General features: G+C 37.9%; 3 protein-coding genes across 5 annotated transcripts in view; 2 read left to right on the top strand and 1 right to left on the bottom strand.

Moving 5' to 3' along the window:
- Positions 1-18,238, top strand: part of LOC128025236 (actin filament-associated protein 1-like) — a 319,996-nt gene that overhangs the window by 183,203 nt on the left and 118,555 nt on the right. The gene's annotated exons all lie outside the window — the stretch shown is intronic.
- LOC128025244 (ras-related protein Rab-18-B) overlaps positions 1-18,238 on the top strand; it is a 285,505-nt gene that overhangs the window by 135,712 nt on the left and 131,555 nt on the right. The gene's annotated exons all lie outside the window — the stretch shown is intronic.
- LOC128025239 (WW domain-containing adapter protein with coiled-coil-like) overlaps positions 67-18,238 on the bottom strand; it is a 29,852-nt gene continuing 11,680 nt past the window's right edge. The window contains exons 5-10 of the mRNA XM_052611381.1: positions 15,583-15,698; positions 11,812-11,927; positions 5,586-5,837; positions 4,023-4,145; positions 307-455; positions 67-229 (exon numbers count right to left, since the gene is read on the bottom strand). Coding sequence (XP_052467341.1) covers positions 110-229; positions 307-455; positions 4,023-4,145; positions 5,586-5,837; positions 11,812-11,927; positions 15,583-15,698 — 876 coding nt within the window. The 3' untranslated portion in view covers positions 67-109. The remainder of the gene's footprint in view (positions 230-306; positions 456-4,022; positions 4,146-5,585; positions 5,838-11,811; positions 11,928-15,582; positions 15,699-18,238) is intronic.

Below are 18,238 nucleotides of genomic sequence, written 5' to 3' on the forward strand. Positions count from 1 at the left end.
TGCTGAGGCATGCAGTGGGCAGTTCGGTACCCATAAGCCTTTATTAAACTTATTTTGCAAAGTTTTTAATTTATTAAGTTTTAATGAATCCATTTAGTAATTTCTTAAGTCACCTCTGTCTCTGCAGCGTCCGTGGAGAGTTGCCGTTGTCATGATGTTTGTCTGTGGGAAGGGACTGCTGGGATGACGGTGGAGGAAGAGAACTGGATTTAACTGTCAAAGCGTTCATCTGAGAAAGATAGGGCGAAAGTGTTAAGGTCATTTTCTCGTTTGTGACATCTGTCATCTCATTTGACAGCAGTATACCTTTGTCTGTGAGGAGACTGGTGTGGTGCTGAGGGGCGGTTTGAGGGAGGCTGTGTTGGTCTGTGGCGTGCTGATTCTAGGAGACACATACGACCGAGGAGAGGAAGCGTCTGATGTCAGAGACATTGGAGACTGGCTGGACTGCTGGGCTACTCCACATGACAAAGAGAGAGAAAATGAGACAAGGTGAAGGGATGATGTCTAAACCAATCACAACAGGCATGTACATGACTTACAAACACTGTTCCAGCTCAGATTCAAATCTAGTTTGTGTTGTTAAACTATAACAAAATTTGAAAAATTGTTAATGTAAGTAAAGCTAAATCAAAATATTATAATATAAAAGACGAACTTAAAATGAAAGTTGAAGAACTAAAATTTATATTTATTAACAATAATAATAGTACAAAATTTATCTAAATTAATCTAAAAGCACAGACTATCTCATCTCGTGTGTGTGTGTGTTTGTGTGTGTGTGTGTATGTGTGTATGTGTGTATGTGTGTATGTGTATATATATATATATATATATATATATATATATATATATACACACACATATATATACACATATATATATATATATATATACATATATATATATACACATATATATATATATACACATATATATATATACACATATATATATATATATATACATATATATATACATACACACACACACACATTTCTATCATTGTTCAGCGAGAAAGTCTGTGCTTTTAGGCAATTAACACACTGACCTATTGTTTATCTAAATACAAACATGGGAAACCAAAATTACTATTATTATTAGTGATTAGCTCAGTGTGATTTTTTAAACCTTGATGTTCTAGCAATGAAAAGATTTCATTTAAAATAATTTCAGAGATGTAGTGTGAACTAGACTGATTTTCAAACATAAAGCACTAAAATGACCTGCCTAAATGAGTATTCACTACAAGATTACTTTTTTTTAAAGGGGTCATATGATGTGATTTTAATCTTTTCTTTCTCTTTGGAGTGTTACGAGCTGATTGTGCATGAAGATCTGTAAAGTTGCAAAGACTAAAGTCTCAAAAAAGTCTCGAAAAGAATCTTTATCGAAGTTAAAGGGTTAGTTCACCCAAAAATGAAAATTATGTCAAAGCTGCAGTAGGTAACTTTTATAAAAATTTATTTTTACATATTTGTTAAACCTGTCATTATGTCCTGACAGTAGAATATGAGACAGATAATCTGTGGAAAAAAAAAATCAAGCTCCTCTGGCTCCTCCCAGTGGTCCTATTGCCATTTGCAGTTACGGACCGCTCCCGGCAAGAAACAACCCATCAGAGCTGCGGTCCATAACTTTGTGTTCAAAATGTAGAGAAATGTATGTAATAAGCGAGTACACCATGAATCCATTTTCCAAACAATGTTTTTAGCTTGTCCTGAATCACTAGGGTGCACCTATAATAAGTGTTTATATTCAGACTTTTTTATATTGCTTCGAGGGTACCGCAGCGGAGTAACCCAGTACCTTTGTGATTCTTCATAGACATAAACAGAGAGAAGTAGTTCCGGCTACGATGTTCTTCCGCAAGACGCAAGCAGTTCTGTTTATTAACCGCTAGAGCGTCAAAAGTTACCTACCGCAGCTTTAATAACCCACCCTTCATGTTGTTCCAAACCCATAAGACCTCCGTTCATCTTTGGAATGCAGTTTAAAATAGATTAGATTATTTTAGATTAGACTATTCCGAAGATGAACCGAGGTCTTACGAGTTTGGAACGAGTTATTAATGACATAATTTTCATTTTTGGGTGAACTTACCCTTTAAGACTCTGCCACGCCCCCTGAAACTGCTCATACAAACACGCCCCACACGTCTACATCACTGTGGGTGAAATATTTGCGTAAAGCTGCCCAAATGTTCAAAAGAAAGAAGCCCTGGTTTCAGTAACCTTACCACAGTTACTGTTGAAGCAGCCGTGTCAGGAAGATGCTGTGTGTTTCTAGACGAAAGCAAAAGCACTTTAATTTGGCCTTCCGAAAGTAGATGCATTTAGAAATCTTTAAGATTACTTCCAACAGATCAGCAACGCATTTTGTGGACGACCGTTTACGAAGCTAGGAGAGGAGGTAATTCTGTCTTTGCTATGACAATATGGCGCTTCTGAATCAGCTACACAAATGTTTTGTTATTAGTTTAAGTTTCTGCTATTGAATGTTCCAATGCGGAGTTTTGCCAGTAGTATCTGCGCGTCACGTATGTGTGTGTGTGTGTATTTGTGCACGGTCAAACAGTGGAGTCAGTGGTCTTAACCATCCGTGGCTTGTGTACTGCAAACACATACGAGCTTCATCACGGTGTCTGTCACATGACTCTGTTCCCCTTCCGGGCTTGAACTGATGGTAAAACTAAGGACATTATTTACTGTCTTTACATTTATTTCGAAAGATGAAGCTCGCAGTTATGGAAAGCAGCGTTACATTTAGACGAGTGCTTGTGGCCAATCACAATTTACTGGGCCAGTTGGCCAATTAGAGCAGACTGTGCATGTCAGAAGGAGGGACTTTGAAGAAAACCTACAAAGAGGACCTACAATAATATACAGTATTTGAAAAATAATGTATTGTCAACATATTCTGTTACACCAAATACACAAAATAATGATCTTTAAAAAAAAAAGCATCATATGACACTTTTAACATAGTTCTGCTATAGAAATACCAACTCCCTTAAAGTGTAGAAACACCATGGACACACTGAGATCATTAACAGGCTAAGCAGCACACTCTGACCTACTGTTTTTCTAAACATAAGCATGGGGCAAATGTTAAAGCCTTTATAGAAGCAATGATTTTTTTATGTGTGCATCATTTTCAAATGCATCAGTGATAAGTTATTTTTTAAACAATATATTACTTCTAAACAAGACTTAAAGCACAGAGATGCTGTCACCTAGTTTATAAAACAATTTTATCCATAGACTACATTTGGATCATCTGAAAGCTAACGGAAGAATATGTCTGATCCCATTTTATTTGTAATCTGGACTGAGCACAACTAATGACGTTAGAGTCCACTTGAATGTCCAGGTACAAATCAGTGCAGATTTTTATTTTGTTTGCAATTTGGTTACTGAAAAGGGGTTGGAGGGGTTTCCAATTTTATTCTGCATTTAACTTGTATTGTAAAATGTACAATTTATTCTTAGTTCTTGGGCTGAGATCAACCATAGTCTCACAAAAGTCATGTGGGAAACAATGAATGGATAAAAAAAAAAAAAAAAAAAAACACGTGCACAGAACCTCATTGAGTTCTCTTTCAAGTTATATAATTCAACGTCATTTAGATATCGCCAAATAACAGATGCTGCATGACAAATCCATACATAGAACTACTTAAAACCAGTGTTAAAACCAGAAATCATTTCTGAGGCCCACATGGCTCACCATTATCTGCTCAGACAGCAGCAGCTAGGCCTGTGTGTGCGATCCTTGCTAAGCTACCAAGTCCATCTGCTAACTCAAGGAAGCTGACTCAGAACCCCACAGCTGACATGAGTCGGCAACACAAGCTCATGCCACAAACAAATCAGATCCCATGGGCTCAAGTTATAAAGTTCAAGATCAGGTCACAAAATAGAGCCATTTGTCAAAAACATTTAATTTGGATGGCACTGTAGCACAAATAAAAAACATAGCAGCTAGTAGTATGAGAGAGACAGCAGAGTGTGTGTTTGTACCTTGACTGGACAGTTGAGTAGCCTGGGAGAGCAGAGTTGTGATGTTGAAGGCAGACGGACCAGCAGTTAGGATCTTGTGGAGCATGGACTGCAGCGAAGCCTGAGTTACTGCAGCCGTGAGAACTACAGAGTCATAGAATGAGGCAAGAAAGCAAGAACAAAAGGTGAAGACAAGAAGCAGACAAAAAGATGTAAACAAAACTGAAATAATTCCAATTGATCAAATGTTTCTGCAGGAAAAACCACTTGTTTACTAAATGCTTAGCTCACATTAGGTGCTTGTCTTTTTATTCATTAGCAAGCAGTTAAGAGAATCTGCAAGGCTCTGAAAAGTTGAGTCCAAGTTCATTCCCTTTAAAGTCAAAGAGGTGACTGCACCAACATACTTATGTTAAATACCAATAGAATTGTGTCTGACTTGGGGCTGAAATTAGTCTAATAAAACAGGGCTTCTTTAAAAACAATTAGTCAACTCCTTGTTCAGATAATTTACAGAGAAGCACATCCCATCTACCAGTCAAAATACAGCATCTTAATAACAGATTATTCTTCTACAGGACAGTTCATTTAAGATTACTTGGAAAAATATGAAGATCTGAAGCAAAATTTACTTGTAGCTATAAAGTATTTATTAAGACATCTATACTACCATTCAAAGTTTTGGAACCACAAGTTCTTTTTGGATGTTTTTAAGAAGTCTTTTATAAATATTTTTATAAATCACCAAAACTGCCATTTTCTTTTTTTGAAATATAGTAAAAACTATTATTAAATATTACTATAATTCAAAAGAACGTATCTATTTGTAATGTAAAATGAAACCTCTATTTAAAAATGTTATTTATTCCTGTAATGGAAAAGTTAAATCTTCAGCAGCCATTACTCCAGTCTTCAATGTCATAAGATTCTTCTGAAATCATTCTAATATGCTGATTTGGTGCTCAACAAACACCTTCGAGCAAAGCTCTTAACCACAGCTTCAACCAGAGGAAATGTTCCCAGCAACTAGTTAAAATACAATATTCGTGTATTTGAAGAATGACGCAGCAGCCCTGCCACTGGATAATGCCAACTTTGACATTTTAGTATTTATACACATCTGTCATACACGCGTATGAAAGATGAGACCAGACTGGCCATGTAATTGTGCATCATAATTTGCAAATGCAGCCAATGATGGAAAGCGAGGAGCACACTCACACTGGCAATTCATACAGGCCATGTTCAGGAAGCAGCAAAGCTGATTCATCCCTGAGATGTGAAGTTAAGAAAGGAAATGCTGACGCAAGCCTAGCATGTACAAGTATATAACATTCCCACTTGAGTGGTACAAAAAAAAACTAGAATAAAGCTGCAAAAAGTATGCTTGCTAACCACATTGAAGTTATATATTTATAGTAAATTACAAAAGGTGATAACCACCATCACCGCAGTATTACAAGCAAGTTTTTAACATTCGGTTGCTTAAGTGGGTCTATCCCTGTAAAGTTTTGGACTGCTATCAGCATACTATATTTTAGGGGTTCACGATCATCTCCATTCGCTCAGATTCAGTCCACTTACCTTCATTGATCTTGGCCATGTCTACACTGGCGTTGTTAAGCTGCAGGGCCGTTTGGAGAGCGGGGAGGAGCTGACGTAAGAGGGAGGGGTCTTGAAGAAGAGTAGGTGGAGCCGGCGACTGCATCACTGGAGAAACTGGGATTGTAGAGCCAGAGGCACCACTGGCTGAGTTTGCCATGCTTAAGCCAGATACAGCAGCAGAGGAAGAGGATGGTGTGAGTGAGGAAGGCTTCTCTGTAGCAACTGGAGGCTCTATTTATGGGGGGGGGCGGTGAAAGAAAAATTATATAGAGGTTAATGATGTTTAGTGACATTATTGGAGAAAAGCCCTAAATCTTTTAAATGAAGGCTCATAGACAATAAGATTGATAACTGTAAGGTCAACTATATTAGCACCCACTAATGGTATTAAACATATCGGTACAAAGTCCTAACAAAAAAAATCAAAAAAAAAACAATGATACCAGCTTTTACGTAGAACTGATAGAACCAAGTATCTGGTCGATCCGGTACCTGCTGATAGGCATCTGCATTCAAATGCTCTCATATTTGTGGGATGTTCTATGGAACGTGTTAAATGTTTCTATTCACAAAGTGTTTTTGCAGAGTTGAACATTGTGGCCAATTACAGACAGCGCATGAACACAATGACCAAACAGACGCATTCAAGTCAGAATCCACTCAATAATATAATATTTTTCCAGCGTGTGCTTTGCAAATTGTTTCGCTATTACGAGAAAGTGCCTTCAGGGTTCCCACACTTTGACAAATTAATTGCTTTCCAGTCATTTGCGATTATTGGATAATGAGTTTTAAAAATCATTAAAATCCAAAAAAAAAAAAATTTACTAATCAATCATTTCCACCAATTTGTTTTCTGGTTTGGCAGAAAAGACTCCACGAATCACACAAAATCATAAATTTTGGCTTAGAAGCCATTTTTACTCTACCCCAATAGTGATATCTAATTGATGAAACACTTCAGAACGGAGCATACCAACAAAAGTGTTTTACTCACTCTAGAAATTTCCATGACTCAAGTCAAGGAACTTGTCATTTTCTAAGCCCGGAGAAAATGTATTTTTATTTGTAAAACTCCCTGATAATCTGAGGTTTTTCATGAAAGTGGGAGCTGTGTACCTTAAACCTGCTGCGTAAACCTTGGACGTTGAGGCTGTCCAAAAAATAGAATGCGATTTTCATGCGCATCTCGTCAGTAAAGGCGCTCCTGTGATTAGAAGTACATTTCCAGCATGTGCGTTCAGATCAGGGTTGCCAGGATTTCAAAACAAATCCTGCCCACTTGCTTCTCAAAACTAGTCCAAAACCAGCCAAATCGCGTTTCCAGGAGGTTCCCCGATAAAATTACGTCCCTGGTTATAATACACGTTTTTTGGCCGGGTTGCCTTGATAAAATTCACATTTTAGGGGCTAAACATCACGTTATTGGTATTGGGGTCCCTTCAACCCGCGGACATGAAAAACAACTGTGGACTTGGCAACACTGGTTCAGGTGGAGCAGCATTTCCTACACAGAGCCATAGTCCACTGACAAGCTACACAAAATCGTTTTCAAAATCGACAGATTTTGAAATTGATTTTGTGTGGATTTTCTGTGAACTATGGCTCTGTGTAGTAAAGGCCAACCAGTGTTGCAAAGTGTGCTTTTGTTTTTCATGTCCGCGGGTTGAAGCGACTCCAATACAAATAACGTGATGTTTAGCCCCTAAAATGTGAATTTTACCAAGGGAACCCCGCCAAAATGTTTTATTTTATTGCCCGGAATGAAATGCGATTGGGCTAGTTTTGAGAAGTAATTGGGCAGGTTTTGTTTTGAAAACCTGGCAATCCTGATCGGAACGCACGTGCTGGAGAAATACAACTAATCACAGGACTGCATTTACTGACAAGATGCACATGAAGACCGCATTCGATTTTTTTACACAGCCCTACTTAGCATCTGCTACCCTTTCGACAGCTAGCTTTGATATAGCCAAGCATTGAAAACAATACTGACAGAAGTGAACTGCTGTGACGACTGGAAAATAAATAAACAGATGTTTAAAGAGCATTAACACATCATGCTGCATAAGGCAAAGACATGCTACTGCCTCCTACCAGCGTACAAACAGACCCCAACACTGTTTATGTGGGTGGTGTGGATAAGCAGACGTCTGACACATAAAAATATTGCAAAAGCTCTAAATTTTGTCATTCTATAAATACAAAACCAATCTGTGATCGTCCGTGAAAACGGCTGTCATTAAAAAACAAAAAAAAAACTCTGTCTCTACCTAAAAAACAGATTGCCCTTTTGTTTTTAAAGTATTTCAGGCCAGAACATTCGCTGTGTTGGGTTAGCGAAGACAGGTCAACTAAAGTAAACAAAGGTTCTATAGCTTGCGGAGGTAAATGTTACAGCATCCCAGCCTGGTCATTAAGGTTGAGTGGCCATTAAATGCACAATTGAGATGGACTTGATATTTACACATAAGAGGCTACTCTACAATAAAAATATTCGGCAAGCTTCATAACTCAAAGCTAACATCAAGTTAAAGGGGTCATATGACGCGGTTTCAGTAACCTTACCGCAGTTAGTGTTGAAGGAGCCGTGTCAGGAAGATGCTGTGTGTTTCTAGGCGAAAGCAAAAGCACTTTATTTGGCCTTCCGAAAGTAGAAGCATTTAGGAACCTTTAAGATTACTTACAACAGAACAGCAACGCATTTTATGGACGACCGTTTCATGAACCCAGGAGAGGTGGTAATTTTGACTTTGCTACGACAATCTGGCACTTTTGAATCAACTACTTTTAGTATGTTTTGTTATTGACTGTTCAAATGTGGAGATTTGCATAGTGTGTGTTCGCGCCCGCGTCTGTGTGAGAGAGAGAGAGAGAGAGAGAGAGAGAGAGAGAGAGAGAGAGAGAGAGAGAGAGAGACAGACAAGGTCATCACAGTGGAGGCAGCTGTCTTAACTTTCCATGGCTTGTGTACTGCTAACACATACGAGCTTCATCCCGGTGTCTGTCACACGACTCTGTTCCCCTTTCGGGCTTGAACTGATGGTAAAACTAAGGACATTATTTACTGTCTTTACATTTATTTTTACAGCAGTATGATTATGGAAAAGGTGCTTGCATTGTTTGGCCAATCACAATGCATTGGGTCAGCTGGCCTATCAGAGGAGACTGTGCTTGTCAGGAAGAGGAACTTTGTAGAAAAGGATGCATTTGAGACGCATAGAGGACCTACGACAATGTACAGTATTTGAAAAATAATGTGTTTAACATTAAAGCATGTCTGCATATAATGATCACAACACAAAATAATGATCTTTAAAAAAGCATCATAAGACCCCTTTAAAATAGGAGTTTTGTTTTCCATCACTTGCCTCATTTGCTACATCTGCACTTACTTAAAGGGATAAAACACCCAAAAATGAAAATTCGGTCATTAATTACTCCCCTCATGTACTTCCAAACCCATAAAACATTTGTTCATCTTTGGAACACAAATTAAGATAACTGATGAAATCCGAGAGCTTTCTGGCCCTGCATAGACAGCAACGCAACTGACAAGTTCAAGGCCCAAAAAGGTAATAAGAAAATCTTGAAACAATCCATGTGACATAAGTGGTTCAACCGTTAAGTTATGAAGCTACAAGAGTACGGTGAGATATAAATATAATTTTTTTTTTTTTATAACATTGTTATTTTTGTTTTCTTTGCACACAAAGTATTCTCGAAGAATTCTCTTTATATATAAAATCACATAAACACTCTTCAGGTTTTTAAGTTATTTATTGCTGCCTTATCAAACAGAATTAACACAGTAACCAAATAATACAGCAAAAAATAATAATAAAAGGAAGACAAAAGTCCATCTCCCCCATTGGAATTAAAAAAAGGTGACCTCTGGTCTGTAAACATCCATGTCAGTGTTCCCCTTTTGAAATATAACAAATGGAAATAGATCACAAAAGCATTTAGTGTTTTCAGTTTGTGTGATCATTCTACATTTCTTTAGAACCTGAGGTAGAGAACTACTTCTTGAGTAGTCAAATAATCTTGTTGGTTTTTGACTTAATACTCTAACAGGGCTGAATTAATAATAATTAAGTATTATTAGTATTAATATATTAACACTAATAGGTTAATGACCATTTATTCCCCAGGGAAAATGGTTACTAATAAGGGAAATTGACTGAACTATCAATGTAATAAACTGTCATGTAATTCATCTGATTTTACAGGTGGCCTGACCAAAGCAGGTCTATTATTTTGGTCTGTGAGATCGGATCTCACTACATGAACACAGAAAGATTCAGGTGCTAAGCTACAGAAACATCTCGTCAGCTCTGCCCATGACATTTATTAATAAAATAGCTTAGATACTGGATCGCTACATTAGATTCATCAGCAATAGGGGGTAAAACTGCTGTGTCTGAAGTAACTAAAATCACATCTTTGTTTGTAGAAGGATGTAGATAATTCATACTGTAACAGTCAGCTCTCTATTTCTCGCGCTCTCTCAATCGAATAATTAATGTAGCTAAATGTTGTAATTAATTCATTAAAATAGTCTAATGCACAGCTAGCTGTGTCTATCTCTTATGTATCATCTCTTGTAACAGCAGTTTTTATACAGCAAAATATTTAAATAATGCTCCGGTCATTCTTGATGTACCCAAAATGCTCCCACGCTATTGACTTCAGGAATTTTTCTGGAGGAAATAAAGCTTCGCTTTGTTAATCTAGTGTGTAGTAGCCTCTGTGTCTCTGATAAACATGGCACTTTAAGATGATGCACCGGTGGTGTAACTTTGTTTTCGTTGTGCACATATTGCAACAGTTCTGGGGCCCGTTCTTCGTACGTCGCTAACTCAGTTAGCTGGATTTGAATGTTGACGATTTGGCGTGATCTTGTATCATTTGGTTCTTCGAAGCTCATTCCGGAGCTGCTGTCATAGCAACAGGTCCGTTAGCTTAAACCTGCTCGGGAGCAGGCTTATTTCATGTAAACAGGATTAAATTGCTTCTTTTAAACCAGAACTGATACTTAAAATATGCCTGCTACCAACGCTACTTTATTGCAAGAGTATCGTACTGATCCAGGGACAGTAATTTAAAATAATAATCATTAAAAAAAATTAAAATTATATAAAAATGTTGTGTAGTCCATAACAGCCTACTATAGACACAGCCAGTTTTACTCACTGAAATATTTGTCATAAAATGATTACTTCATAATTGTATCAGAGTCTTACACACATGCTATACAGATAATAGAGTCGTGCATTATTTTGAGTGATGACTGCTATTATAAGAGTGGCTTGATGGAGCGCAGGAGATGCAGATATCATGATATTGACCCTTTAGAAACTTTCATTAATGCTGTCACGTAACAAATCTGTCCCAATATAAAATGAAATGAATAGATAATTTCGACATTGAAATAAAAAATGTAAAGACTGCACAACTATTATAAATTGTGAATCTAAATAATTGGGAATAATGAAAAAAATTCTAATAAAATAAAAACATGTATCTATTATCTGTCTCATGTATCTATTATCAAATTTATGTAGTTTTGTTTGCTTGGCTGTTTCCTTATAAAAGTCCAGAAATTTGTCAAGTTTTTCGTCAGGTGTAAATTATATGACGTCATTACATTGCCGTCTTGCCACCAGCCAATCGCTGCACTGCTGATCATGGTTTCGAGTATCGATACATATCCCCTTTTGAGCCAACACATGAACGCGCGCGCAGTTATCTCACATAACTCAATCCAGCGATACTAATCATACACAACAGGTGTGATCGAAGAACCCAATTAGCCGGATCAGGATTAGCACGATGATATCATCTTGGATGTGTCATTTGATCTCGGATGTAATAAACGACGTACGAAGAACAGGCCCCTGTTCCATGCAACAAAAACACTCGGTGTAACTAACCTTGACGTTTTAAAGCACAGTGTATCATGAAAACGATCAATAGCTGCATCCCTAGTTGTGTTGCTGTCTATGTATGGTCAGAAAGCTCTCAGATTTCATCAAAAAGATCTTAATGTGTTCTGAAGATGAACGAAGGTCTTTGGTTTGGAAGGACATGAGAGTGTGAATTCCTAATGATAGAATTTTCATTTTTGGGTGAACTATCCGTTTAATCTTTACAGCCAATTTCCAGAGCTAAATAATGTGGGTTTTCAGACTTTAATACTTACTAGTGCTGGAGAAGCTGGTGGGCGTAGCCTGCATGGCTTCACGCCTGTAGTCCCTGTCTTTAGGGAAGCTGTTGACAACTGCAGCAGTCTTGGTTGCCTCCTTCTGCCTTTGCTCTCTGAAAAAGGAAGTGGTTCACAAATGATACTGGCATTCAAAAGGAAACAAAACCGCATCGGCTTTACACACATGACCAGTACAGCAGGCAAAAAAAAAGCCTCACAATGAGACTAGCTGTCACGTCTCAACTTTCTGCAGGTCACTTGATAAGTGGAATTTGTATAACATTTTCATTTCAGCGCACCCATTACGGTTCCAGCATTCATTAAGGGAACAAAATCATGATAAGACAGTGTGATCAACAAATCACAAAGACTGCCATTTCATTACATATGTATTCAAAATGTAATTTATTACAGCTTGTTCTGCAGAAAATGCTGCTCCAGACAAACTCTTCACTGCATGTTCGATGAGTTTAAGGTCATATAACATTAGGGTTGCGCCGATAGATGATAGTATCGTGTATCGATGATAGTCAGAGAACTCGACATAAGCAAGATGATATTAGGGTCATTGTCCTATTAATGTATTAGATTATAATAATCTATTTTTTTTAATTAGGCAGCTTATAATCCGGCTATCAAACTACCCAGCTATTTCACTTCAGCACCGCATTTCACACACACACACACACACACAAGCACAGGAGGATTAGAGCCTGTAGTTGCTGAAGTTGTCCTCTACAAGGCAACGCGCTCTTCTCATACACGAGAGGTTAACTCTTTCTTGTCATTACAAATAAAGTAAAGATAAAATAAGGTGGCAGAGCGAATTTATCATCCATAGTGGATCTCACTTAGTCCTTCTCTTAAAGACTGATCATTTAATTTATAACACTCACTATGTGGTGATAACGTAGAAGGACTGGGTGAGAACCACTATGGATGATAAGTTCCTTCTGCTGCTTTATTTTTATGCACAATACACAGTTTTGGCTGTTACAAAGTCTCCATCCACAAACAGCCATACATCGTCTGCAGATACAAGGTATCTCATTGCACTTTAACAAGTAATCTGAACGGCCTATATTATGTGTGCGCAATATTTTAAATGAGCCCTAACTGAGTATAATGCCACAGTTATGTCAGAATGCATCTCATTTTCCATGCCCTCTCTTTCACGCACCTGCGTGGTTTAAAACACCAAATAGTTCTGCTATGACAATAACCATGAGTCTCTCTCTCTCTCCACCAATGCACGATAAGATCATGTTTCGCCCATCTCACAGGCTGACGATATGACGATATGAAAAATTACCATATCGCCCAACACTATTTAACATACATATGGGTATTCAACAATCTTCCAAACTGTAATGAGAAGCACTTATAAACCAGCTACTGTAAACAAAGGAGATGATGGTTTAATGTTTGATAACGAAGAAAATAATATCACAATAATCGCCTTTATGGATTGTACAGTTGTAATGTAAAACGATAAATTTTTTATGTTTTTTAACTTAGTGAAATATTACAATAATTACTTATTCCATTTAAAGAGGTGGTTAATTGCGATTTCACTTTAATGTTAGTTAGTTTGTAGATAGTTGTTTGAACATAAACAATGTCTGCAAAGGTACGAAGCTGAAAGTTAAATGCAAATGGAGATATAGGCAGCAAAGGAGGCGAGGCCATGCTGCGCTGCTTTACAGAAGAGGAAGAGAAAACTAGAGGTGCCCTTAAAAATTCTATTCATACATGAATTTGTGAATGTCTTCTAACGTTTCTAATGGATTCACAAGCTTCAAAATCAATGTTCTAAAGCAGTGGTCGCCAATCCCCGGGCCGCGGACCGGTACCGGTCCGTGTGTCATTTGGTACCGGGCTGCACAAGGAGGTATAAATAATTTACATTAAAGTTGCAGTTGGTAACTTTTGGCGCTCACGTCTTGCGGAAGAACATTGTAGCCGGAGCTACTTCTCTGTTTACATCTATTGCGAGCAGTGTTTGGAATAACGGCGTTTAAAAGAACGACGTTATTTTTTCAGTAACGGGGTAATCTAACTAATTACTTTTCCCCGTCGTTACAATGCCGTTACCATTACTGGACGTTAAATGCGGTGCGTTATTATGCATTGATTTAATAAACTATGTAATCCGAACGCACCCCTGGCTCACACAGCGAGTGAGGAGGTGGGTTAATAACAAGATAAGCGATTATGATTGGCTAAGGCAGAGTCATGTGTTTCATGGTAGCCAATCAGAGCCAGTGTTTTTACACACATGCAGGCACACGCGCCAGCGGTGCCAAAAACGCACACACACACGCAACAGCTACACAGAGATTTGCAGCAGCAGAAATGGCGAGTCAGGAGCAATCCGATGAAAAGTTGGCATTGTCAAGATGGAGATATAAGCACTACTTCAAATTCATTGCGGTCAAAGGCAAGAACGTGCATGTAATGTGTACATGTAATGTGTGACACACACATCCAAAGCTAGTGGCCAAAAACACTTTTCTTACAAATAATACTTGAAGTGCAGGATAAAACTGTCTGTTGTCGTGCAATAAATATCGAAAGCTATGTACGAACACCTGTCTGTTTTACTCATTTTAACTGACTTGTGAAAACTGTAACAAAAAAAAAAAAATCTTTGACAAACTTTGATATAGCATTGATATATTGATTTTTTTTTTTTTTTTTTTACAGTAACGCAAATAGTTACTTTCCCTGGTAATTCAGTTACTAACTCAGTTACTTTTTGGAACAAGTAGTAACTATAACAAATTACTTTTTTCAAGTAACGTTCCCAACAGTGATTGCGAGTCACGCAGGTACTGTGCTACTCTGCAGCATTGCCGACCCCAACCAGACTAAAATAGTCTGAATATAAACACTTATTATAGGTGTACCGTAGTGATTCAGGATAAGACAAAAACACTGTTCGGAAAATGGATTCATGATGTACTCGCTCATTATATATATTTCTTACATTTTCAACACAAAACACAGCCTTGCGCTGACTGGACCAGAAGAGCCATAAGCAGATTTTTGCAAAACAAATAACAGAAGTGGAGGTAGAAGTGTCCTGAGCCATAACAATCTTTTATTTTGGAAAAGGGCCAGATGGCTCTGTGTTATTTTCATGGATTGTATATTCGTTTTGGTGGTGCATCTTATTTTTTAGGCATGTTTAAACGTCACCATAGTGACCATAATCAGTGAAAAAAAGAGGGTTAGGGGGCAGAGAGGATGTTATTCATGTTATGTTGTTGGCACGATGTTAAAAGGACGCTGCTAAATAAAGTTTTATACAAATACACAATGGATTCATGTTTATTATTAACAATATACCACATTTTTTATGCCAGTCGTATAATTTTATTTTTGTATTTATCCATCACACCATAAAGCCCGGTCCGGACATTAAACCGGTCCTTGGTGCTAAAAAGGTTGGGGACCACTGTTCTAAAGCACAGGTTCTTAATACTGTTCCTCACACCCGCTGTTCTGTACACCCTCGCACATATTCAGCTCAGCTCCATCAATTAACTATTCCAATTATAAACGTATTTTCACATTGCTATGAGAAGCGTTAAAAACGGACGCGAGTGCTGTTGCCTTACTGTATTAAAGCTTTCATCTGGATAAAATCCTTCCTCCTGCACTGATCACCTGATGTTTATGCAGCAGCATGTATTTGTGTATTATAAGTGTATAATTAAGCACAATTTGAGCCTGAGATGAGGGGTGAAAGTGTGCGTTTAATACCTCTCCAACCACTCTTTGGGTTTCTCCCACTGAGACACCTCCGTTCTGCAGTTGTAGTAGTACTTCTTCCCTGAAGAACTGATGTGTTCAGACCAATCATCTGCCGGCTCAGATGGCTGAATAGAAGGAAAACAACAGGTGTGAGCACTAGAACCACTGGCATTTAAAGAGACAGGAGCTGTTAAAGGCATGACAGAGGGACAGGTGAAGGAAGATAAAAAGGAGAGTTGTATGGCAACAACAAAAGGAAAGACCTGAAAAAGGAAGACAATTCGGGTGTTTGTTGTTTTTCTTCTGATATAAGGCAAGGTCAGGGGTGCTCCGATTGATCGGCTACCAATCACAATCGACTGATAATCGCTATGGGATGATTGATCAGAAGACTCTAAAAAGGCAGATCTCATAAAACCGATCAAGTTGATAACATGCCTGCAGTGAGAGGTTTGGCATGACATGTAGCGGCACGGTCTCAGTCTCTGTCCAGCACGGGTGAAATAATTATAATGCTTGAGGTGAGGTACAATTCATATTTCTTCATTAAATAATTGATAAAGTAATTTGAAAAAGTTTCTGTGAGACAATTTCACAAACGGCGTGAATGAATCACTGCGTGCTCTCTTTCTCTCTAAAATAACAAATGGCTTCAAATCACATCGTGTCTGCACTGTAAGCGAGCTGCACAGTCCACACAGGAATTGTCACTTGCACTCGAGGCAGTGTCGCATCGTCACTTAAGTTTATAAATTGCATTTTTTCTGTTTAGTTCTTGCCAGTTTCTTGAAGACATTGTGTGCATGCACACCTGCAGCACAAACAAATAAAGTCAGGTTCACAGGTTGCGGTGCATATTTTTTCCATGCTTTTGTTAATGGATTAAAGCACTCACACTGCACACACAGTTGTGGTCTGGCAGTGCATTTAGGAGCAGTGCGTCTGCAGCAGTGCAGAAATAGTTTCCACACAGAGTATATTTTTGCTGTGATGCATGCACTTATTAAATTAACAGTGCATTGTTTGCGGTAAATATGAACATGCATTGACACAAAAATGAATGTAATTATAGTCTACTGTGTTTCACAGCCAACACATAGGCTATGGCTTTTTGGCTAGGTTTAAATGAAAAGAGCACTTTCAGATAAAAAAGGCAATAATTTTTAAGTTCTTAATTAAGGAACAGGATTGTTTGTAATAAAGATTTAAATGCAAAAGAAAAGGCAAGTAGAGCTGAGCGGTTTCTGTCAATGCTAAGTTTTAAGTTTGTGATAATGTTAGTATTTTAAGTGTTTTGCTTTAGCAACTTAATATATAAAAGTAAATGCAAAATTAAAAAGCATGGAATAATTGATGAACGTTTGTAGCACAGTCCATACTGCTTCTGTACCACACATGGACTACATACACACTGCAAACAACCTCACAATATCAGTGGTATCTTTTCAAGGTATCAGTGATCGGATGATAATGCTTTCTATGATCGGCCTCAAAAAACCTGATCACAGCACCCCTAGAAAAGGCTAAACAGAGTAACAGCATGAGGAAGTTAAAAATCTAGAACAAGACTGGGCAGAAAAGAGAGAAAATGAGAACATTAGAGACAGACAGATGGAGTGTGCAAGGGGGAGAGAGAGAGAGCTGAATCCTGATGCAAGCGTGTGTAATATTTGATGAGGTGGAACTCTGCGCATTGCCCTTCCAGGATGCCTATTTAATTTCTGTGCCACTAGCATCACCATCCGGCATTGCAAAAATAATATGTTTCTTGAACGCTTCCTTCGTCAGCCAAGGGGTCACACTATGGTTGGTTAACATGGCCTGGTTAACTCCTCCCTTGAGTCAAAATCTATCTCCCTTTGATGGTCATTCCAAATAAGACATGTAGTCTGCCTTCCTTTTTTCATAGCAATGCATTTATCAGGGTCCTGTGGCAGAATGTGATGGAATCTACCTGCAAACGCTGTAATAATGTCTATCTGCTAGTACCCTGAGATAGAAGAAGGAATTTTAACATTTAAAAAATGTTAATAAGTGAACAAATTAGTAAATTAATTGCTTTAGCTTTAAAGAACAACATATGGACCTGGACAGTCTATATTTTATATAGATTACCACTTAACATTTTGGGGTAAATAAGATTTATTGATTTATTATTATTTAGAAATTATTGCTTTCATTTAGCCAGGATACATTAAATTGAAAAGTATCAAAGACAATGTCACAAAGTAATTCAAATCATCCAAAGATCAGAAAAAAAAAAATTATATATATATATAAGGGGTGTAACGATACGCGTATTCGTATTGAACCGTTCGGTACGACGCTTTCGGTTCGGTACGCGGTACGCATTATGTATACCGAACGGTTCGTTGGACTAATTAATTATATTTGAAAAAAAAAAAAAAAAAAAAAAAAGAGAGAAATATAATGATATGCGTTCAACAAGGTAGCCCAATAACCCAAACGACGTAACAGGCAACGCCCCTGACACTCCCGAAGAAGAAAAAAACACCAACTTATATGTTTATGTTAGGGTACTACTCAGTCAGGCGCTCGCTCACTCAGTACGCGCTGAAGGCTCGTTGCAAAATGGCCAATGCGTTTAACAGACCAGAAAAAGAAGATCCTCCAGTAACCAACAGGTCTGGTGTTTGGGTGCACT

Source organism: Carassius gibelio, chromosome A12, assembly GCF_023724105.1.
Source record: "Carassius gibelio isolate Cgi1373 ecotype wild population from Czech Republic chromosome A12, carGib1.2-hapl.c, whole genome shotgun sequence".
In the NCBI taxonomy this organism is placed as follows: domain Eukaryota; kingdom Metazoa; phylum Chordata; class Actinopteri; order Cypriniformes; family Cyprinidae; genus Carassius; species Carassius gibelio.